The 24,668-nt window shown below is 43.3% G+C and overlaps 2 protein-coding genes across 4 annotated transcripts in view; one reads left to right on the top strand and one right to left on the bottom strand.

The window, feature by feature from the left end:
- Nucleotides 1-10,573, top strand: part of LOC141088808 (netrin-4-like) — a 32,601-nt gene extending 22,028 nt beyond the window's left edge. The window contains exons 4-10 of one of the 2 annotated variants that reach the window (XM_073575001.1): nucleotides 1,029-1,155; nucleotides 1,664-1,852; nucleotides 5,121-5,334; nucleotides 5,423-5,556; nucleotides 5,948-6,016; nucleotides 6,409-6,579; nucleotides 9,460-10,573. In XM_073575001.1, coding sequence (XP_073431102.1) covers nucleotides 1,029-1,155; nucleotides 1,664-1,852; nucleotides 5,121-5,334; nucleotides 5,423-5,556; nucleotides 5,948-6,016; nucleotides 6,409-6,579; nucleotides 9,460-9,596 — 1,041 coding nt within the window. In that variant the 3' untranslated portion in view covers nucleotides 9,597-10,573. The remainder of the gene's footprint in view (nucleotides 1-1,028; nucleotides 1,156-1,663; nucleotides 1,853-5,120; nucleotides 5,335-5,422; nucleotides 5,557-5,947; nucleotides 6,017-6,408; nucleotides 6,580-9,459) is intronic. The other variant, XM_073575002.1, reaches the window with a different exon arrangement.
- A 654-nt stretch (nucleotides 10,574-11,227) lies between these two features.
- On the bottom strand, nucleotides 11,228-24,653 carry CHCHD4 (coiled-coil-helix-coiled-coil-helix domain containing 4). Of its 2 annotated transcripts, none has more exons than XM_073575004.1 (3): nucleotides 24,431-24,653; nucleotides 23,421-23,519; nucleotides 11,228-12,065 (listed from the first exon to the last, which is right to left on the bottom strand). In XM_073575004.1, exons 1-3 carry the CDS (start codon nucleotides 24,519-24,521, stop codon nucleotides 11,773-11,775), a joined length of 483 nt encoding a protein of 160 aa, XP_073431105.1. In that variant the 5' UTR covers nucleotides 24,522-24,653; the 3' UTR covers nucleotides 11,228-11,772. The 2 variants fall into 2 exon arrangements, with proteins under 2 accessions (XP_073431105.1, XP_073431106.1); XM_073575005.1 differs by lacking the exon at nucleotides 24,431-24,653 and adding an exon at nucleotides 24,231-24,415.
- Nucleotides 24,654-24,668: the final 15 nt, after the last annotated feature.

Here is a 24,668-nt window from a genome sequence, read left to right as displayed (position 1 = left end):
TGACCCGGTCCCTGGTGACCCGCTGTTTGGTGACCCGGTCCCTGGTGACCCGCTGTTTGGTATCCCGGACCCTGGTGACCCGCTGTTTGGTGACCCGGTCCCTGGTGACCCGCTGTTTGGTATCCTGGACCCTGGTGACCCGCTGTCTGGTGACCCGGTCCCTGGTGACCCGCTGTTTGGTATCCCGGACCCTGGTGACCCGCTGTTTGGTGTCCCGGTCCCTGGTGACCAGCTTCTTCTGATATATTTGCTCCCCGATCCCGCAGAACCCCTCCGGCTTTTCTGCAGGTTCCCTCGCTGTCTCTTTTCCTCTTGGTTCCCTGCAGGGGGTCAGGTCCATCGCCCGCTCCAGGCCAGTAGCTCCAGGTCACCCGAGGTGACTCTTGTTTTTGCACACAGACATTTCTTAGTGGATTTAGCACATTCCTTCTATAACCCTCCTCCGTTTCCAGTAGTTATCTCCTGTCCAAACATCTTGTGCCTTCACCCTGATAATCCCCAGCAATTTCCAAACTATCTGATCTAGGCCGTGCCAGGCTTGGTGACCTCCAGGCACGGTGCAGCTCTGCAATTCAAAGAAAAGCTGGATGGAGGAGAAAAAAGTCTGCCTGGGTCCTGTGCCAAAAACCATCCCAGACAGTGACATGAGCTGCTGAGCAGGCGCAGCTGGGGGGCGCTGCCTCTGCACATGGAGCCGCTGTGCTCCCCACATTAAAAACAACAGAACAATGTGATACAAAGGAACAATGAGGGGCTGCGGCCTATCATATCCAGGCCTGACCCAGATTCTGCCCGCCCATAGCTCCCAGATCTCCATCATCAGAGGATGACCAGCACCGAGTCATTGCTACGTTACCTGCAATGTAACAATTGATGATGGGGGTTGTAGTGCTGCATGCTTCTCATGATGGGGTAAATGCACCAACGCTGCAGACAGTGTCCCACATGATGGGATTAGATACACAGCTCATGTGTGAATATAATGAAGAGTAGCATCAGTCTATGGCACTTTTATTTTATCTCTTCAGGGCCATGGGAAATGTGTGTGCCAACATCACACCGCAGGGGATCACTGTGAAAAGTGCGCCCCAATGTACAACGATGTCCCATGGAGGCCTGGAGATGGGAAAACTGGAGCCCCCAACGAGTGCAAACGTAAGTGTGAAGAAAATACACAGCACAGATGGACGTATAGATGGACATGAGATGGCCAAACGGATGGACGGATACAAGATGGACAGATGCATGGGCGGACCGATGGATGGATATGAGATGGACAGACGGATGGAAGGACAGACGGATGGATATTGGATGGATGGACAGATTAATGGACGAACGGATTGACAGATGCATGGATGGATGGATGAATGGACAGACGGATGTATTGACAGATGCATGGTTGGATGGATATTGGATGGATGGATGGACAGACAGACGGATATTAGATGGAGGAATGGACAGATTAAAGGACGGACGGATTGACAGATGCATGGATGGAAGGACAGACGGATGGATATGAGATGGATGGTTGAATGGACAGAGGAATGGATATAAGATGGATGGACAGACTGATGGATGGATGGATGGATGCAGAGGAGCTTTCATGTCTTGGTTGTGGCTATGGTCACATCTCCGGTAATATCTCCCCTATCTCTATGTGTAGTTTGTCGTTGTCACAATCATGCCGTCAGCTGTCACTTTGATCCTGGCATCTGGGTATCCTCTGGAAAGAAAAGTGGAGGAGTTTGTGAAAACTGCCAGCACAATACTGAAGGGCACCGCTGCCAGAGATGCAGGGTGGGCTATTACCGGGACCCCACTGAGCCCATCAGCTCCCCCCTAGTGTGCAAAGGTAAGTCCAGAAGAAGAGACCGGCTCCATGCTACTTATAGGACACCTGAACTCGGAGCCATCCATGGTGGTGCAATTGTTACTTCTACTGTGTCTTTAGTGGGCGGACAACCTCTACTAGGTAAGATGAGACACGGAGGTATCTATTGTAGACAGCCCCTTTAAGACACAAGCTTGATGAGTGTGCGCCTTCATGCATTAATAAGCAATTTGTCTCAACATCTTGTGATTTAAATAAAAAAAAAAAAAAGTCCATAAAACTGCCAGTTGAGATGCCATGTACCCAGCGTATCAGACACAAAAGAAAGGGGCATAAAAGGCGGCCGTCCGCCCGACACACACCTGCCCTTCAGCTGCAACATAACACCGGATTCCTGGGTTTTGATATAGTGTGATATGATTCATTTGGAGCTGGGCATTACTCTTCACGGGGGCCGTAATGCCCGTCCATTGTTCGTCTAAGCCTCTGTCTCCTTCTGTGATACATCTGGGGCATTAGCAGTGCTCATTCAATTATATCTTGGCTCTTTTTTTTCCTAGTCCCATAATCCGGTGTGCCTGTGTATGCAAAGCACAGCTGTGAGCGGGCGAGGAGAAACCCGTTCTATTTAAATAGCTGAATTATGTTCAGCCAACCAGATGCCAGGGTTCAGTTAAAGGGACGCAGCTTAAAATCTATCTCCTCTGTAATTGTTGTGCAGTGGAATGCAATCTGATGTAAAATTATATAAGGATACAACTACTATAATACTGCCCCTATGTACAAGAATATAACTACTATAATACTGACCTCTATGTACAAGAATATAACTACTATAATACTGCTCCCTATGGACAAGAATATATCTACTATAATACTGCCCCTATGTACAAGAATATAACTACTATAATCAGGGCTGTGGAGTCGGAGTCGTGGAGTCGGAGTCGGAGTCTGAGCTCATTTTGGTGGAGTCGGAGTTGGAGTCGGTATATAATGGACCGACTCCGAAAATATATAATAAATTGGGTACAGTAATTCAATGCAGGATGTGCTGAATATTTTTTCATAGGAGTTTGGGAAAGTTATGAAATGTCCTATAAATGGCTGTTATATTCCTGATCTAAGGCTACATTCACACACAGCGTTTTTCCCTGTGTTTTTTGAGGATATGTTTTTCAGCTGCAAAAGCTGATCATCTTTTTTAAAAATTGCATCACCTGAAAGGTTTTTGAGCTCATAGATAATGTTTTCAATAGCAAAAGCAGATTAGAAATCTGCTCTATCCATTTATCCATATCTGTCTATCCATACCTTATCTGTACCAAAAAGAATGAAAACCGGGTAGTACACCAATATATATTCTGTTCTATCTAAATATCTTGATTATTGGATCATAAAAATGATTAAATGTCTGAGGTTCACATTGTACTACAATAAATTTTTCACTTAAATATAAGCAATATGTGTGGGAGTCGGAGTCGTGGAGTCGGTGTAAGGGAAATTGAGGAGTCGGAGTCGCAGGTTTGGCTTACCGACTCCACAGCCCTGACTATAATACTGCCCCTATGTACAAGAATATATCTACTATAATACTGCTCCCTATGGACAAGAATATATCTACTATAATACTGCCCCTATGTACAAGAATATATCTACTATAATACTGCCCCCTATATACAAGAATATACCAACTATAATACTGCTCCTATGTACAAGAATATAACTACTATAATACTGCCCCTATGTACAAGAATATAACTACTATAATACTGCTCCCTATGTACAAAATATATCTACTATAATACTGCTCCCTATGTACAAGAATATATCTACTATAATACTGCTCCCTATGTACAAGAATATATCTACTATACTACTGCTCCCTATGTACAAGAATATATCTACTATACTACTGCTCCTATGTACAAGAATATACCTCCTATGTACAAGAATAAACCTACTATAATACTGCTCCTATGTACAGGAATATAACTACTAGAATACTGCTCCTATGTACAAGACTATAACTACTATAATACTGTCCCCTACGTACAAGACTATAACTACTATAATACTGTCCCCTACGTACAAGACTATAACTACTATAATACTGCCCCCTACATACAAGACTATAACTACTATAATACTGCCCCCTACGTACAAGACTATAACTACTATAATACTGCCTCCTACGTACAAGAATATAACTACTATAATACTGCCCCCTATGTACAAGAATATAACTACTATAATACTGCTCCTATATACAAGAATATAACTACTATAATACTATCCCCTATGTACAAGAATATACCTACTATAATACTGCTATGTACAGGAATATAACTACTATAATACTGCTCCTATGTACAAGAATATAACTACTATAATACTGCTCCTATGTACAAGAATATAACTACTATAATACTGCCTCTATGTACAAGAATATAACTACTATAATACTGCTCCTATGTACAAGAATATAACTACTATAATACTGCCTCTATGTACAAGAATATAACTACTATAATACTGCTCCTATGTACAAGAATATATCTACTATAATACTGCTCCTATGTACAAGAATATAACTACTATAATACTGCTCCTATGTACAAGAATATAACTACTATAATACTGCCCCCTATGTACAAGAATATAACTACTATAGTACTGCTCCTATGTACAAGAATATAACTACTATAATACTGCCCCCTATGTACAAGAATATAACTACTATAGTACTGCTCCTATGTACAAGAATATAACTACTATAATACTGCCCCCTATGTACAAGAATATAACTACTATAGTACTGCTCCTATGTACAAGAATATAACTACTATAATACTGCTCCTATGTACAAGAATATAACTACTATAATACTGCTCCTATGTACAAGAATATAACTACTATAATACTGCTCCTATGTACAAGAATATAACTACTATAATACTGCCTCTATGTACAAGAATATAACTACTATAATACTGCTCCTATGTACAAGAATATAACTACTATAATACTGCCTCTATGTACAAGAATATAACTACTATAATACTGCCACTATATACAAGAATATAACTACTATAATACTGCTCCTATGTACAAGAATATAACTACTATAATACTGCCTCTATGTACAAGAATATAACTACTATAATACTGCCCCCTATGTACAAGAATATAACTACTATAATACTGCCCCCTATGTACAAGAATATAACTACTATAATACTGCTCTGTTTTGTAACAATATGTATTATAACGCTCATCATACTTATTACAGAATGTCCCTGTAATGCTATCGGCTCTGTAAATGAAGTGCTGAAGAAAAATTGGAAATGTAACCCCAAAACTGGTTTCTGTTACTGCAAACCCGGTGTGGCCGGTCCATACTGCGATCACTGCTTGATGGGATACTGGGGATTTGGAGACAATGGCTGCCGACCATGTGACTGTGCGCGAGACTGTGACCCAGATACGGGGGAATGTCGCAACAGGTATCTTGTTGTTTTAGTGTCATTCGACAATATAAGTGACCTAACGATCTGGCCGATCCCGCTGATGATGTCATCGATCGTTTTGCAGCAATGACAATGAACATTATTTAAACATTCCTATTGGTGGACGGATTCCTGACATCATAGACATGCCGACCAATGACAGTGAAGATGACTGGAAGTGGACAAGTGAACAGGGCTTTTCAGCTCTGCGACATCCAGGTAGTCGCCGCGGCCAACAAAGAAGAACAGTCTAAGGCTCAGAGTTGATCTTCTCTTAAGGGAAAATTCACATTGGAATAGCAGGGTATAAGTGTAGCTTCCACATGTAAGCTGTCACACACTGTCTAGTTCTGCAGCGATATCATAGGGTGCAATAAAACGGCATAGCTCTTCAAAGGTGAACTGTCCCTTTAAAAGATGATGGAAAGTGGCGGCACTATTTATACAATACTATAGATGTTGTAAACTGCTAGACCCAGCACTGCTGGCAGCCATGCAGTTACTTGTAGTCCTTCACACCAGCCAGATTGCAGATTGGCCCTGATAACCATGTGGCCGACGTCTTGAATTCTTTTTTTCATGTACCTGGCACGTCCCGTGCGTCCTCCAGAGAAGTGCGTGTGCAAGGAGCGGATGCTGGGGAGCATAACAGATTTCTGCCAGATGAAATATGCGTACGGTAAGTGGGAGATCGGATGTTACCACGCTCTCCAGATCTTAACGATAGTAAAATAACGTCTTGTACTTGATAAATCCTCAACATTTAGGACCAGAGAACATTAATGCCATATCTGATTCAGCAGGAATATGAAAACTTTATCAACATCTCATTATTGTCTGATACTCCATTCACAACCAAAGCTGCATTCACAATTCTGCAAGATAACATTTCTTCACTACACACCGAAGCATCTGTCCTAATAGCGAAGGCATGAGAGTGTATCTGTCATCTGATCTCCCACAATGCACTGCCCTCCGGTAACCAGCAGAATTCTGAATGCAGCTCTGGATGAGAAGAAAGCACCATGTAACATTCAAAGCCTTTAGATCTTTTTTGGTTTTCTTTTGCAGTCATAAAAGCAAGGATTTTGTCGGCACATGATAAAGGAACTCATGCAGAAGTGGTGGTGAAAGTGAGAAAAGTCCTCAAATCAGGGAAAGTGAAAATTGGTCGGAACAACCGGAGCATCTATCCAGAATCCTGGACCAATCGTGGGTGCACGTGCCCCATCCTTAACCCAGGTAGCATATATTAGAAACAGAAAGAAAAAAAAAATCTGGAATCCTGCGGCCACCACTAGGTGGGAGCTCCCTGTATGCAGAGATACATGATAAGATCCTGTCTTCAGCCACCACTAGGGGGAGCTCCCTGTATACAGAGATACATGATAAGATCCTGTCTGCAGCCACCACTAGGGGGAGCTCCCTGTATACAGATACAGGATAAGATCCTCTCTGCAGCCACCACTAGGGGGAGCTCCCTGTATACAGAGATACATAAGATTCTGTCTGCAGTCACCATTAGGGAGAGCTCCCTGTATACAGAGATACATGATAAGATCCTGTCTGCAGCCACCACTAGGGGGAGCTCCCTGTATACAGCGATACATAAGATTCTGTCTGCAGTCACCACTAGGGGGAGCTCCCTGTATTCAGCGATACATAAGATCCTGTCTGCAGCCACCACTAGGGGGAGCGCCCTGTATACAGAGATACATAAGATCCTGTCTGCAGTCACCACTAGGGGGAGCTCCCTGTATACAGAGATACATAAGATTCTGTCTGCAGTACCACTAGGGGGAGCTCCCTGTATACAGCGATACATGAGAAGATCCTGTCTGCAGTCACCACTAGGGGGAGCTCCCTGTATACAGCGATACATGAGAAGATCCTGTCTGCAGTCACCACTGGGGGAGCTCCCTGTATACAGAGATACATGATAAGATCCTGTCTGCAGCCACCACTAGGAGGACCTCCCTGTATACAGATACATGATAAGAACCTGTCTGCAGCCACCACTAGGGGGAGCTCCCTGTATACAGAGATACATGATAAGATCCTGTCTGCAGCCACCACTAGGGGGAGCTCCCTGTATACAGAGATACATGATAATCTGTCTGCAGCCACCACGAGCTCCCTGTATACAGAGATACATGATACGATTCTGTCTGCAGCCACCACTAGGGGGAGCTCCCTGTATACAGAGATACATGATAATCTGTCTGCAGCCACCACTAGGGGGGGCTCCCTGTATACAGAGATACATGATAAGATTCTGTCTGCAGCCACCACTAGGGGGGGCTCCCTGTATACAGAGATACATAAGATTCTGTCTGCAGTCACCACTAGGGGGAGCTTCCTGTGCAGCCACCACTAGGGGGAGCTCCCTGTATACAGAGATACATAATATTCTGTCTGCAGCCACCACTAGGGGGAGCTCCCTGTATACAGAGATACATAAGATCTTGTCTGCAGCCACCACTAGGGGGAGCTCCCTGCAGACAGAAGTATACTGATCCCATACTGAGTGTACTTACCCTAGTGGTGGGTGCAGGCAGTACAATTATATACAGTACATGCAGAAGATTTGGAGCTTTGTTCCAGAAAAACTCTGCTATAATGCTTTATTAAGAAATGACTCGTGTTCAGTTGAAAATGATGAAACTGCAGGTAAAATGGAAGGTTTAGCAACCTCAAAAAATGAGGTAAAAGCAAAATGAGGACCTGACAGACCACAGAGGGGTTCCTATGAGCTCCTCCAAAAGCTGCAGAGGATGTATAATCTGGTGGGCACGGGGTCGTTCAGTACTTAAAGGGTCAAGACTTGCAGTAAATGGCAGCGTTTCACTCTCTCCCAGAAATCGCTGACGGACACAGTGGCCTTTCTGTTCGGGACAGGTCTGGCCTGTTTGGGACACAGGATCAGTTGCTTCTGTCTCTTGTCCTAAAGTCTCATTCCACAATTTGAGCAGAATGAATCGAGCTGTTCATGTGCGGTTTTCGGACAGATCAGCTCTCGGAGAACTGGCGGTGGCAGTCGCTGGGCCTAGTCTGAGGATTTATCCTGGTGCCAGATAGTTAGGGATTTTCCTGGATATCTACTAATAGTCTTTGGGGAATAATGAATTGTTAGTTTGTGAGAAGAGAGATGAAACTGGAAAACTACAGACTCCATCTCTGGGAGGACCCAAAATGACTGTACATTAATGAGTTTAATGGGCACATGTAATGCCTCATTTTCCCTGTGGTGGCGCTGTAGGGAAATCAATCGGTTGTTGCTAGTTCCTTCCTCATCTGATCACCAGGGATTATCCCTGTAATTATCCTTTATTTGGGGAGGACTTCTAACAGAAGGGATTGTCCGACACAGAATCCCCGAGTTCTGCAATTTACTTTTGATATCCTCCGTATTATCGAAATGTGAAAAAAGTGATTTTCTTATAGTAACCAATCTGATTCTGTAACTTTCACATATAAACTTGCAAAATTAGCTATGGAATCTGATGGGTTGTCCTTATAGTCACCACTTCACTTTTCCTCTGTAGCATCAGCTGTACATTTCCTACTTACCTCTTGGAGATCTCTGCTTCCTGTCACTGAATGAGGATTTTCTTGCTAATGACTAAAGATCAGATCTAAGGGTTCGTGCAGGCGACAAAACTTTGGATCGCGCTCAAACTAATACTAATGTTAGCCTATGGGGCCGTGCATGTCAGAACATTTTTTTCCCTCGGAAAGAACGTGGGGAGGGGGATTGCAGCATGTACGAATTCCATCCGTAAATCTGACCACTTTTCTCTGATCAGAGACACTAACAGTGGCTGGTATGTAGAAGGGACATGTACTAAAAGTCTGAGTTTATATTGCACCTGAACCATATCTTAATTTTTACTTAATTTTTCTTTTTATTGCATACATTATCTTCAGATGTCCTGCAGTCTCCAAAGGAGACCTCGACCGTCATAGTCGACTCAAGACTGCATAGGCAGGATACAAATGTGACAAACCATCTGCTGTGAGAAGTTGGATGTCTATGCAGATGTTGACCGTACACATGACAGCTTCCATTCATTGCAAGTAAAGATTTGGAATAAACCTGATACATTGTGTGCTGTCTTTCAGGTGTAGACTACCTAATCGCCGGATCTGAGGACACCCGGAACAACAAGCTGCTGGTCAATATGCACAGTCTGGTGAAGCCCTGGAAGGCCGTCTGGGCCAAGCAGGCCATCGACTTCCTCCGCTCCGGATGTAAATAGATCTCGGAGGTCTTGATGCTTTTTCTTCTCTCTGGCAGTAGCGTAGATCTCCCTCCGTGCACAAGGAACTCCTAGGCCGAGCTTCCTCCTCCGGATAGACGATCACAGGACGGCTCCAGTGCTGCGATCAGCTGCTTATAACCCACGTGACGGCTGCAGACGGATATTTTATTGCCAGGGAGAGCGCTGGATGTGGAGATCATGAAGATTGTACAATGGGACGCTGAGGAACCAGAAGGCAACCAAAGACGGACATGGTCCGTGGACATTATGGAGTGCAGCGGTGATATAAGAGGGGCTGATATCAGTCACAAATGGATGGAAATATCTCTAGAGCCGAGATGGTGATCATGGGGGCAGGGCGGTGTCTTCCGAACATTATGGTCCACCTTGAAATGGCTGATAACAGGAAGCAATAGATGCATTCTGCTGCACCATAAATGGGGTGGGGATAGACTGGTACTTACGGTTGTTTGTACCCCGCTATGATTATTGTGGGCCTGATTCTGTCTGATTTGTGTGAAGGGCAGCCTATCAAAATTCTCCACTCCTTGGGATTTTCTCACTATATCTTAAGTATTCTGACTATCCCAACCTTAGGATCTGTGCTCAGGTTACTCCTGTAAATTATAAATAGGCTTCAGGGTTTTTTTGGTGCACCCGATGGTGGTATTCACGAAGCACGGGTAAAACTCGCTACTTTTGTACTTAACTGTAAATTAAAGTTATTTAAACATTTGTGACTGAAGGAGAGTGATTACCAAGTGACTAGCCCCAAAGCACCGGAGGGACTGTGTGCTGCTCATGGTATCTATCTTACCGTGTGTGATGCACCAGACAGTATCTAATCCTACCATGTATGACACTGCTGAACTGTGTATCTAATCCTTTTATGTGTGCTGAGATGCAGTATCTAAAACTACCATGTGAGGTACTGTGCTGTGTATCTAATCCTAATAAATGTGATACTGTCTGCAGTGCTGTATAGCTATTGTGTGTGGTCCTGTATGCGGAGATGCTGTATGAAATTCTACCATGTGTGATACACCCCCCGCCACCCCCATCATGTAATGTTACTGGATTACACTAACGCTGCAGATTAAATCTATAGGACATTTTGAACTTTGTCAAAAATCTTGTAATCCTCATGAATTACATCCTATTTTCTGCATAATCCATCTCCAGAGCTGTACTCCTAATTCAGCTGTGAGACATTTTAGGCTAGGATGAATTTTTAGTCTCTAAATGTAAACAAGAATGTTCCCATTCACTGACAGCAAGCAGAAGTTTAAAAATGGTGACGATTTTTAACACAATGTATATTAATTACAAATATTACTCATGAGACCCGGGCCAAGCATTGGCCTCCACGGCCTGACAACTCCTGAAGTGTTTACAGTGGTTGTCAATAGTTTTCCACCATCTGAGTCCATAGCAGTGGTCACTACCCTGTGGTTCTACAGAGACTGGAAAACTACAACTCCCAGCATATCAGGAGGGTCAAGGGCAGTGAGGACATGATGAGTGTTGTAGTTTGACTACTGGACTCAACTGCAAAGTTAAATAAAATCTGAAATGTAAAAAAAAAAAAAAAAAAAAAAAAAAAAAATAATTTGCGAGGAATCTCGGTATAAGGTAGAAAGAGATTTAATACCTTCTAGTCACAAACGCTGCACATGATCCACAGATACGGAACCTGCTATATTCAGTGCATTCAGGATAGGCGGCAGCGTTGGGTGTCAGGATTGAGGCACAGGTGGGTGCTGTCTGCTCCTCCACAGATCTTCATTATGTCCATACCCACTAAAAAGACAGCGAGGAGTGAACCGGAATCATGGAAAATAAGAAACCACAAGAAAGCCCCGACTGTCCCCCTCAAATAATTCTATCCAGATCTGGAAAGGCTGGGTTATCACCAATATGGCCGCTGTTCCTGCTCTGCCAGCTGAACACTAAATGGGCTGAATCCCAGCTTTCCCAGAATGAGATATTGCAATAATTAAATTTAACTGATTTTTCCTTAGAGGCAGAAGCATTCTTCACAGTGATCTCCAGCTGTGGGTGACCTCCTGCATCATGCGCCAGCACAGCCCTACATAAGACAGTGGGGGGGTAGGTCATGGTCCATACAACAGTGGGAGGTAAAATCTAGGAGGCGGTGCCCCCTTCCGTTACATTAGCTGGACGACTCCTCTACAGTCACAGGGGAGGCTTCTGTAGGTGCCGGTTCTGGGCTCAGCTTGTCTTTGTTGTCCTCGTCGTCGTCCTCCTGGGGGTAGAGATCAGGGTACTTCTGCATACACTCCTGCATCCCTCGGAATTGGTCCAGGCAGTCTGAGCCCTTCACCTCCTCCTGGCTGTAGTGGAAGCAGGAGAAGGCAGCTTTGAATTGCTCCCCGCATGGTCCGCTGGCCATTCCCCCCAGGCATGGACAATTCCAGTTAATGTCTCCATTGGGGAGAATCAAACCTGAAAAAGAAAATAAATAATTTTACAGATAGTATCGTATCATTACCATGCTTTGGGGTTGAGTTGCAGCCAATGGCACGGGGAACATTTCACAGGTGGATTCAATGAAATGTAATAAATTCTTGATGCAAACATATCACCATCTGTAGAAAACTGAAGGTGAGAAGAGGATGGTTTCTACAAATGGATAATGATCCTAAACACACATCAAAAGCCACAATAGACAACCTCAAAAGGCGCAAGCTGAAGGTCTACAATGGCCCTCACAGTCCCCTGATCTAAACATCATTGAAAATCTGTGGCTAGACGTCAAAATAGAGGATGCAAGACGCCCCAGGAATCTCACAGGACTGGAGGAATTAGGGGAACTGCTACCTTGGATCTAATCCTTATAAACAGGGAGGAAATGGTTGAGGAGGTAAAAGTGGCTGGGACCCTTGGAGGTAGCGACCATGCTATTTTAGAATTTTGGCTAACTAGAGGAGAAAGACCTGTGAAGACTCAGACGTCAAGGTTAGATTTCAGAAAGGCAGATTTTAAGGGATTCAGAAAGAGAATTGGAGGGATCCAATGGCTGGATATCCTTAAAAACAAAAATGTCCAGGAAGGATGGGAAATCTTGAAAAATGAAATTCTCAAAGCACAATTGTTAACAAATCAGAAAAGAGGGAAGAATAGGAAGCATTTAAGGAAACCAGGATGGATGAACACAGAACTTAAGCACATGCTAAAAAGGAAGAAAAAAAAAGTTTATAAAATGGAAAGAGGGAGGCATATCTAAAGAAGAATATAATGCTGTCGGCAGAACCTGCAGGGCACAAATCAGATTATCTAAAGCTGACAATGAATTGAGGCTTGCAAGAGATGTCAAAAGCAATAATAAAGGATTTTGGGGATATGTCAAAAGTAAAAGAAAAGTCAAAGATGCTATAGGATTTTTACAGGATGAAAATGATGAAATGGTATGAAAGGATGTTGAGAAGGCCGAACTTTTAAATTCCTATTTTGCATCTGTTTTCTCTCAGAAAGGAAATGTAACATCAACTATTCTTCACTGTCCTATTAAGTTAATAGAAGAATCCAGGATATCTATAAACAGAAAGATAGTGAGGAAACACTTCGCTAACCTAAATGAATTCAAGTCTCCAGGTCCAGATAAATTACACCCCAGAGTACTGAAGGAGATAGCAGAAGAAATTTTTGAACCCCTCTCCATAATCTTTGAAAATTCTTGGAGAACAGGAGAAGTCCTAGAAGACTGGAGAAGAGCAAATGTTGTTCCTATCTTCAAAAAGGGGAAGAAGGTGGACCCAGGCAACTATAGGCCGGTGAGTCTGACGTCTATACCAGGAAAGATCTTTGAACAAATTATTAAACAACATGTATGTCAATACCTGGATAAGAATGAAGTGATTAAACAGAGTCAGCATGGGTTTGTAACTAATAAGTCATGTCAGACTAACTTAATTTCCTTCTATGATGGAATCACTGATTGGGTGGATCAAGGAAATGCTGTAGATATAGTATATCTTGACTTCAGCAAAGCATTTGACAAAGTATCTCATACAATCCTTATTGAAAAAATGACTAAGTATGGAATGGACAAGGCAACTGTTAGGTGGATTCATAACTGGCTTAGTGATCGGACCCAAAGAGTGGTCGTAAATGGCTGCACATCCAGTTGGAAGAATGTCTCAAGTGGGGTACCACAGGGCTCTGTCCTGGGCCCTGTATTGTTCAACCTCTTTATCAACGATTTAGATGAAGGAATTGAGGGTAAACTGATTAAATTTGCTGATGACACAAAGCTAGGAGGGATAGCTAATACTAGAGAAGAGAGAGAGAGGATTCAAAAAGATTTAAATAAACTGGAGCAGTGGGCAGCAACTAACAAAATGGTTTTTAACAGGGAAAAATGCAAAGTACTACATCTGGGCAATAAAAATGAAAAAAGCATATACCGAATGGGAGGAACAGGGCTAAGCAACAGCACATGTGAAAAAGACTTGGGTACACTAATAGATCACAGTCTGAATATGAGTCAACAGTGTGATGCAGCAGCAAAAAAGGCAAATGCAATTCTAGGATGTATTAACAGAAGCATACAGTCTAGATCACGTGAAGTCATTATTTCCCTCTACTCCTCTTTGGTCAGACCTCATCTGGTATATTGTGTCCAGTTTTGGGCACCACATTTTAAAAAAGACATCAACAAACTGGAGCAAGTTCAGAAAAGAGAGACCAGAATGGTGACCGGTCTGCAAACCCTGTCTTATGAGGAAAGGTTGCAGGATTTGGGAATGTTTAGTTTGCAAAAGAGAAGACTGAGAGGAGACTTAATAGCGGTCTACAAATATCTAAAGGGCTGTCACATTGTAGAAGGATCATCTTTATTCTCATTTGTACAAGGAAAGACTAGAAGCAATGAGAAGAAACTGAATGGGAGGAGACACATTAGATATTAGAAAAAACTTTTTGACAGTTAGAGTGATCAATGAGTGGAACAAGCTGCCACGAGAAGTGGCGAGTTCTCCTTCAATTGAAGTCTTCAAACAGAGGCTGGACAGACATCTGACTGGGATGATTTAGCAAATCCTGCTTTGAGCAGGGGGTTGGACCAGATGGCCCAGGAGGTCCCTTCCAACTCTACGATTCTATGAATTGTACAAGGAAGAATGGATGGAAATCCCTCAAACAACATTGAAAAACTCTTCTCTGGATACAAAAAGCGTTTACAAGCTGTGATACTTTCAAAAGGAGGCGCTACTAGGTACTGACCATGCAGGGTGCCCAAACTTTTGCATTGGCTTCTTTTCCTTTTTGTAATTTTTAAAATGTAAAAGATTAAAATGTATATTTTTTGTTGTTGCCTAAATTACAAAAAAAATCTCATTTTAACTTTAGGCCTTTTAGAGATCATCTCATCTTCAACTTGCTTAACTGTTCACAATAGTGAATAGTAATTTTAATAATTTTGACCAGGGTGCCCAAACTTTTACATGCCACTGTACACCATTGTTGGCTCCTGTACTTGCACATTTTCTCTCTGCTCCGCCTCATTGGGCGTGTCCTCTTGGTGTGATGTCACAGCTGAGCTGTATCCAAATATCTCCTCACTGCTCTGCCTCCCCTCACATTTCTCAGAGAGAAACTGCAGCTGCATCTCCCTCCTCCTCGCCTAAGTTCAAACCTACACTTTTACCAGAAGAGGAATGTTATGATTGAGTCACCGTAGGAGGCAAAAACAGAAATGCTAGCTAAGTCCAGAAAACCAGAGAAGTTGGCAGCTATCGGATTGCAGACCCCTGAACCTATCAACACAACTAGCAGTAGCAGTGGGGTGTTCCTACGATGCCCTAGACCCCTCGATCACAGCCGGAGAATTAAATAGGCCTTAAGAAAGAAAGGGGAAATCTAAACTGCCCCAGAGCAGACCCCAAAGCAATAGGCAGCCCCCAACAAATAATGACGGTGAAGCAAGATGAAAACACTAACACAGACAGAAAGATAGACTGAGCAAAGAGGGGCCTAAGCTAACTAAATAGAAAAGGACAGGAAGGCTGCTGTCTGCAATCCGTGAAAAACCCTATGAAAATAAGAGCCAACAGACTGACAGTGAAAAAGGCCCTGAAGACGCTAGGCTTCAAAAAAGCTGTCAGTACTCAGGAATATTCTGAAGACAGAGCAACCGGCAAAAGGAGATTCAGCTCACCCCAGCAGGGAATGGCAGAATACAGAAAAGCAAGGAAAAAAACAACCAAACACAAATGCTAACAGGCAAAGCAGAAAACTTAGCTTTAGAGGAGCAGGAATCAGACTGGTGTCCTAGAGGTCCACAGAGAAATCACCCGCAGGGCAGAAGGGCGTCGGCAGCCTTATATCCAGTCCGTGACTCCACTCAGCCAGTCATCCTCATTAGGCTCAGGTGCCTGATAATCAGGCTCATTACCTTCCTTTACCAGAATAGGGAGTTCACCAGACCTCAGTGACGAAGGGGAAAATGAACTCACAACAGAGGAATATGCCAGAATGCCTTAAAAAAATTAAGTATTTTCATCCTGTAAAGTGACTGCATTTCTTTGTGGTCAGTGGGTGTCCAACCTTTGGGACCCCCACAAACTTGAGGAAAAAAAAAAGATCCAGCAGCAATAGTTTGGTTGAATCTCATTTAATGTTTTTTTTTCCATTACACTGGGATGATCATAAAATAGGATATGCCAGAGAAATAACATCAAGCTATGAAATGGGAATACCCCTTTAACGTGGCAGACAACCGTCGTGTCAGTGTAAACTGAGCATTTGGAGGATAATAGGCAGCCTGGCACACGATGGTGTCTATCCTGTCTGGGCACCGTCCCTCCCTCGTTATCCATCCCTTGGACTGGCGGCTGCGGTGCCATGTAGTAATTACCGCTGACCTGCAGTTAGACTTGCTAGTGACATAACGCGCTGTACACACACACACAAAGCTCTCTGTAATGCCGAGCCATGTTTCCAATCTTTTCGAGGTTGGTGGCAGCTTTGTACAATATCTACCACCCGGCAGACCGCCCTCCCTATAGCACAAGTGACAGGCAGAATGAATCCGACTATTCATGTCTCGCTGCCAGCTGCAGCCCGCCTGCTACACCAGTCCTTTCAGGAGCAATCAGCCAATGACGGATGGCATTAACCCTTAAAAATCCGACCGTCACCCTCAGAGGCGAGACACCGAGACAATGGATTGTGTCTGAAGAAGTAACCAGAGGGGGAAAAAAAAAATTAGGAAGAGGCCAAAACATATAGATACAACTTAACTTCATAGATTTTAGCTTTGGATCATGTTAAAAAAATGGATGTGATCAAAAATAAGTAAAGTTTTTGGGGTGCACTAGTTTGCAGGCAATACATCTGCCAGTTAGAATCACCAGGCTCCTGTCTCTGTAATGCTGCTGCTGGCAGAAACATAAATCAGAGCCTGCACGGGCATCGATTAGTCAGTGGTCTACAGCCGATGTGATACTACAAGTCCAAGCATTCAATAATCAGTGCATGATGTAACTTGTAGTTTATGGATGGCATTCAATGCCTGACATGGCAGCTTAACATGCCAGCGTTCTATCACCCTTTACACTGTGAGCCAAGTCTAAACTGTGAATCAGGACATGCTTAGAGACATCTGCTGACTCCGCGCCATGGGCTAATCTGGTTTTTGGATCAGGGTACATTTTAAAATTAACTCTTTGAGGCATATATATAAAAAATATTATAATTTAAATTTTAATTCTTTACATTTTGCTCACTCAAGAGACGAAAATGTTCATTGAGTCATTATATGCCGGTCACTGGTGCCAAGTGGAGGGGGAAATGTATGGTTCTGTGATTCACATTATCCTTTGGGGAGTTGTGCAAGTGTCAGTGACTGAATGCTGCCCTCTGGAGGCAGGATTTGGAACTGCACCTATGTACAAGAGAATACTAGTTCACTTTTTCACTAAAGTCAATAGGCACAATAATAACCAGAAATGTGGCGTATCAGCTGCTAATCCATTAATTTCAAAAGGGAGATTCTTCACAAGTCCGACAGAAGCCAAGAAATGACAGACCATGGGGACAGCTTCTAATCTGGCAGGAGCCTGCGTTGTGGGCTTCTCTGACTCAAGACACCACTTCCAATCCAATTGTGACATTATTATTTGAGCTTTGGTAAAGTTAGAAAAGCTTCAAGCTAGTCAATGACCTTTTTTAATGTTCCCAGTTCATCAGAAATAAGAAATTTTTGTAAAATTTGCAACAACTTTTAACAGATAATGAATGTTTTGTTTCTAAAGCTCCTATTCAGATCTGTGTCTCCACGATAACAAACCTTGTGACGCAATACTTCATAGCTCCGCCCACCACTGCCTCCTCCGACCGCCCTCATCTCTGCCGAGGACTTTGCCACACACTGCAAAAATAAGATTGACCAAACAAGGCAAGTCTTCATCACTCAACCACCACAACCCCTTTGTATACCAGACCAATGCCCAAACCCCATAACCTCACTGTCCAACATCACTGAAGGGGAGCTTAATAGTCTCTTCTCCAAATCACACCTCACAACCTGTGCACTCGACCCCATCCCACCTCCTCTCCAACCTCACCACCACACTTATCCCATCCCTATCCCACCTCTTCAACCTATCACTTCCGGTACCTTCCCTTCTGCTTTCAAACATGCTAAAATCACGCCTATCCTTAAAAAACCAACCCTCGACCCAACCGCTATGTCCAGCTATCGCCCAATATCGTTGCTCCCATTCGCTTCCAAACTCCTGGAGCAGCACGTCCACGCTGAACTTTCCTCCCACCTATCATCTAACTTGGTCTTTGACAATCTACAATCTGGTTTCCGACCCCATCACTCTACTGAGACAGCCCTGACCAAAATTACTAACGACCTACTTACAGCCAAATCAAATGGACAATACTCTATACTCCTGCTTCTAGACCTGTCCACTGCATTCGACACGGTTGACCACTGCCTCCTACTACAGATCCTCTCCTCCTTCGGCATCAAAGACCTCGCCCTATCCTGGATCTCCTCATACCTTTCCAACCGCACATTCAGCGTCTCCCACTCCACCTCCTCATCCCACCCTCTCTCTGTTGGAGTCCCTCAAGGCTCTGTTTTAGGACCCCTACTCTTAATCTATACACTTGGTCTGGGGCAACTCAAAGTCCCACGGATTCCAGTACCACCTTTATGCGGATGACACTCAGATCTACCTCTCTGGCCCAGACGTCACCTCTCTGCTCTCCAGAATCCAGGGCTGTGGAGTCGGAGTTAGTTTTGGTTGGAGTCGGAAGAAATGTACCGACTCCAGCTTTAAAAAAAATGTAATATTTCATAATTGAACTTTCATATGAATTTTATAAATTTTACTCAAATATATATGTTCTATCAAACTATGAACAACAGTGATAAGCAGTTCTGCTGGAGATAGAGACATTTCTTACTTCTTGTGTGTCACTGTTCTCCACTGCCCTTATCTAATCTTATACTTGGTTAACCTCATGCTGCCCCAACCCCCCTACTTACATTGTATGAAACTGAAAGTGAAAATGTGTTGCAAATTCTTAGTAGTAAAGCTCCTCCTCTAGACTAGATCATACTAGGTGTGCGTCTTCCAAGCATCTCACAGCTGCCTGCTACTCAGAAGAGGAAGACTGTAAGAAGTATTATCCTTTCAACAAACTTTGCATCAGTTAACTGAGTACATGAGGAATAATAACAGTATTATTACTGACCACTATATCAGTTGTACGACCTGGCAATAATTGTGTACAATTGTTTTTAGGAAAAACAATTGTCATTTGGATTGTGAATGCAGAATTAAAAACCTGAGAATGTCAAAGAAGCATCACATTAAATCAGCTGTATTTGAACATTTCACCATCACTCAAGATAGAAAACATTGTCTGTCAGTGTATGACAAATGATCCAGACGAAAACAAATGCTGTGAAGCCAAGATGAGTGCATATTCAGGCAAAGATAAAAATGCTCCTACCAGAGCTTCTAATCTAAAGAGACATTTACAGCGCTTTCATCCAGAAGTACTGAAAGCAGTGGATGAGAAAGACTGCATACAAACCAATGAACCAGTGCCCAGCTCTTCCAGCCAAACAAAGGAGCAGAGAACTTTGCAGCCATCAGTTGCAAGATATTGTCAGTGACAAAGTTACTGTGACAATGACAGTAGATACATTTAAAAAACAGATCATAGAGGTTGTTGTAAAGGATAGTGTGCCTATTTCATTATTTTCACGACCAGCTTTTGTGTGTCTGAATGGGGAAATGGCCCGCAAGCTTGGTGTTTCTCTGGAGAGAGAGAGAGAGAGAGAGAGAGAGAGAGAGAGAGAGAGAGAGAGAGAGAGAGAGAGAGAGAGAGAGAGTATTAGAAAATTAGAAATCGAAGAAGCTTTTAAACAAAAGGAAGAACTTAAAAAAACTCTCAAGGGACGCTTTCTGTTTCTTAAAATGGATGCCTGCACACGTCACAGAGTGAACTATTTTGCCATCAATGTCCGATTTGTTTGTGACAAAAATGAAATAGTTACCAAGACATTGGCAGTAAAAGACACCAAAGCTCATCACACCAGTGAGTTTCTCCAGGTCTTGGTGGAAAAGGTTCTGCAAGACTATGAACGTAAAAAAGAGCAAGTTCTTTCTGTCGTAACTGACAATGCTTCAAATATGATAAGTACTATTAAGCTAATGAATGAGAGTAATGATGGTGACCAGCAGCTAGAAGAACATTCTGGGTCCACAGACACAGAAATGTTTGAAATAGAGGAACACAGTATTGTAACTGAGGAGCAAACTGAAGTTGCTTCAGATGAACAGCAACATGATAGTTTAGATGATCTTGTTGAAACTGTGTCAATATGTTCTTTCATTCATCACATGTGTTGTGCATACGCTACAGCTGGCTATAAGAGACAGTCTGCAAGAAGGACATGCTGCTGCACTGATTGGCAAGGTGAGAAAATTGGCTACTGTTGCCAGAACCCCTAAAGTTGACTCAATTTTGAAGAGACGTGCTGGAAAAGGGGCAATTATTGATCAAGCCACACGATGGGGCAGTACTTACTTAATGATTCAGCGCTTGGTTGAACTGAAAACCTTTCTTGTAGACATGGCTAACCCTCAACTGACGCTAAATGAAAGTCAGTGGAATCAGGTGACTGAGCTGGAAAAATTGCTAGAGCACCCATTTACAGTGACTAAAAAATTACAAGCAGAGGACTTAACTCCAGGTATTTTCTTAAAGGAGTGGAAGAACCTGATGCTTCGCCTGTCCCAAAGAGGAGGGTTAATTGCAAGTGGCATTGCTACATCAATGAAACGGAGAGAGGAGCTACTATTACAAAATAACATTCTTTTGGCAGCTGTTTATGTAGACCCAATGCATCGGATTCTTCTAGATGATCAACAGCTAAGTAAAGGAAAAGAAGCTCTGTTTGAAATAGCAGTAAGGATGAAAGGGTTGCAGAACAGTCAGGAGTAACAAGAAGAATTTGGTCGTCCTGCCACATCTTCACCCTCATCATCAACTGATGAAGAATTTAATTTCGAAAAATATTTGGATCACAAGGACCGTGCAAAGCGTTCCCGCATAGAAGAAGAGTCATCCCCATCAAGGAACACAGCCAGTACATTTCAGCAGAATTTTTCATGTGCACTAAAAGAAATTGAGAAATTTGACCGTTCATCAAAAATAACAGTGCAACAAGCGATTCCTCTGTATCCTGACATTGTCAGAGATGTTGCCCGAGTGGTTACTGCTTTGCCACCAACACAAGTTAGTGTAGAGCGGTTGTTCTCTGCTCTCAAAATAATTAGATCAGATTTGAGGGCATCCATGAAGGAGGATCTGACAGAGGCAATACTTTTTCTGAGGACAAATTTATAGATTTCTTCTTATTAACTGCATAAAAGTGTTTATTGCATATTTACTTACAGTTTATAAAAGTTATTTGCTATATTCTAATTGTATTCTAATAAATGTAGTTTTTGCTCTAAGTGGTCTGATTACTTATATGATGGTGAGAAACTGAATAAGCATGATGTTTAATATTTTACAACAGTAAATTTGTTGTTATGAATTGGCCATTTATGAAGGAGTCGGAGTCTGATAAAATCCAGGAGTCGGAGTCGCAACTGTGGCTTACCGACTCCACAGCCCTGCCAGAATCCCAGAGTGTCTATCAGCCATATCCTCCTTCTCCTCTCGATTCCTCAAGCTCAATGTGGACAAATCTGAACTCATCATCTTTCCTCCATCTCACAGATCTTCCTTACCCGACCTAGCTATAACAATTAATGACATCACGCTTTCCCCAGAACCGGAAGTCTGCTGCCTCGGAGTAACTTTTGACTCTGCCCTGTCCTTCAAATCGCACATCCAAGCTCTTTCTACCTCCTGTCGCCTCCAGCTCAAAACCATTTCCAGAATCCGTCCTTTCCTCAACCCTCAATCTACTAAAATGCTTGTGCATGCCCTCATCTCCTGCCTCGACTACTGCAACATCCTTTTCTGTGGTCTCCCTGCTAACACCCTCGCACCTCTCCAGTCCATCCTTAACTCTGCTGCCTGACTAATTAATCTCTCTCCTCACTACTCCTCCGCTTCTCCCCTCTGCAAATCTCTTCACTGGCTCCAATTCCCTCAGCGTATCCAGTTCAAATTACTAATACTGACCTACAAGGCCATCTATAACCTGTCTCCCCCATATGTCTCTGAACTAATCTCCCGATACCTTCCCTCGCGTAATCTCCGGTCCTCCCAAGACCTCCTCCTCTCCTCCACACTTATTTGCTCCTCACCCAACCGCCTCCAAGATCTCTCCCGAACTGCCCCTATTCTCTGGAATTCTTTGCCCCAACAAGTCCGACTATCAACCACATTTGGATCCTTCAGACGGAACCTGAAAACCCATCTCTTCAAGAAAGCCTACAGCCTGCAATGACCCCGCTTCCTCCTTCTCTCTCACCACTACCGGTGATATCACCTCAACCAACATCGAAACTGCTGCAACCCCCCAACCTACTGTCTCCTTCCCCACCATCCTGTAGCATGTAAGCTCGAAAGGGCAGGGTTCTCTCCCCTCTGTATCAGTCTGTGATTGTTAGTTTGTTTACTGTAAGTGATATCTGTAATTTGTATGTAACCCCTTCTCATGTACAGCACCATGGAATCAATGGTGCTATAGAAATAAATAATAATAATAATAATAATAGCAGAGAGTCTGCTGCATCCATTCTATAGAATCCTCTGTCGGCTAAACAACCTCCAAACGGAAAAATTTCACTTGCCCTAATACAGTGTAACAAATTACCAGGACAGTAGAAAGATTTGTGCGGCCGATAAGTTTAGCTCAAAGGATGATTTATGATAGATGCAATTGTAACAAAACCTCAGCAGAAAGAATGTTTTCATCCTCTGAATGCAAACAATATCCCCGTTGACTGAAAGCAAGGGGAAATCTTACATGATGTTACAAACTGAAAACCAAAAAAATATTAGAAAATTGTGAAAACTAATTTTGCAATGAATAGAAGTGTTCTCCAGCTATTTTTTACTGCATGGATGGGAAAGATGTGCTAATAATTTGCATCCGGCCAGAGATCATGAACGAATGTCAAGTGTCACGCACTTGTCCTGTTCATCAGACTAGAAGACATGCACGATATCTGCAGACCGTGCAAGAACCCTGGCCAATACTCAACGATGCAATGCTATCAGCGCGTCTTCTTCCTGACCGATGTGGAAAAGAAGGGCGGAAGGTCTCCCTTAAATCACTGCAAAATTAAACACACAATTATTACCAACCTTGGTCTTCATAGGGGTCGTTGGGGTCATCGGGGATGAGCTCCGCACTGCTTGGTGTCTCATGATCTTCTTTGGTTACAAAAATAATTTTGTCTTTTCCTAAAAAGATCACAAAAAAAAGATTGTCAGGATTTATTCAACTGGGTCTCGATTGAATCAGACATTGCAGCCATACCGATTGTGACCCTGCTTTTTTCATGGACGAGTATACTTAGAAAAGAACTAGTATTGACTGGTGATGGCGCAGAGCAAAGCATAAAAGAGAGGGGGGGATAGAAGAATGTAAAAATTATAACTTGGGGACAGGGACATTCAACATTAGATAAAATAGTTTTGCAAAATGTATTAATACAGAGTTTGAGAGAAAAATTAGCTTTTTGTGTAAAAAAACCCAAAACAAGAATCAGCCCACATTTATTGTCGCCGTGTAAACCAGGACCTGGCAGGTATAAGAAGCGCCATGGCGCGAGCGTCGTGTGCCAACTCATGGGCTCAGACGTTCCCTCCTGGACATCACCGCTCTGTGAGTCATCAGCAGCACATACCGATAGTGAACCTGCTGCGTGTTCTGCCCTGTCTCCAGCGCTGCTGGCCCGGCGCAGGGATCGGAGCTCTCTGGTGCAAACCAAAGACTGATCATTTATCCACAGAAAACAAAACTGCCCCAACAACATCACCCATCTCCCACCCAAACCTCCTGTCCTCCTCCAAGAAACCTTCTGCCCCAACCAACCTCAGCAACAAAAAAACAGCAAAAGTTTAAAAAAAAAAAAAAGACTGGAAAATAACTGAGGGTGATGAAAACCTTACCAAGCAGCTGGAGGATGACTCCTACTCCTAGCATTGTAATATTCCCGGTGACAGGAGATGCCCTTGAAGTGCATTTACCCTCAGCGCGCCTCTTTCCCTTGCTTTACCCTGCTGCTTCTCTCCTGCTGCCCCTCCACCCGTCATCCCCCGGCCTGCTGCCCCCACTCTGCTCGGTCCAGCTCCCTCGTGTCCTTTCTTACCCTCCTGCCTGCAGTAGGACATGGCTGTAGCGCTCACACTTCTCCCGGCACCGCGCACTTTGCCGACGTCACTGAGAGCGATGCGAAACATCAAAAAGCCCCCGGACGGGTCTGCCCTAAACACTGCCTGTTCCAAATAAGCCACATTATTAACGATATCTGCGTTATTCTGAGGCCGGTGGCTTAATAGCCTGTCACTGAATTATAATCAACACAGAAATATTCCAGAAAGGACTTT

The sequence above is a fragment of the Dendrobates tinctorius genome, unplaced genomic scaffold (genome assembly GCF_039654945.1).
Source record: "Dendrobates tinctorius isolate UK_male_01 unplaced genomic scaffold, ASM3965494v1 ptg000041l, whole genome shotgun sequence".
NCBI lineage: Eukaryota > Metazoa > Chordata > Amphibia > Anura > Dendrobatidae > Dendrobates > Dendrobates tinctorius.
The sequence above is the reverse complement of the archived record's forward strand: the minus strand, read 5'-3'. Positions and strand labels throughout refer to the sequence as shown.

Coding starts and splice junctions, on each gene's coding strand:
- CHCHD4 (XM_073575004.1), bottom strand. CDS start 24,521: ATGTTTCGCATCGCTCTCAGTGACGTCGGCAAAGTGCGCGGTGCCGGG. Junction 23,520..24,430: donor GTCCTACTGCAGGCAGGAGG/GTAAGAAAGGAC, acceptor TGATCTTTTTAG/GAAAAGACAAAATTATTTTT. Junction 12,066..23,420: donor CGACCCCTATGAAGACCAAG/GTTGGTAATAAT, acceptor TTTCTTTTTCAG/GTTTGATTCTCCCCAATGGA.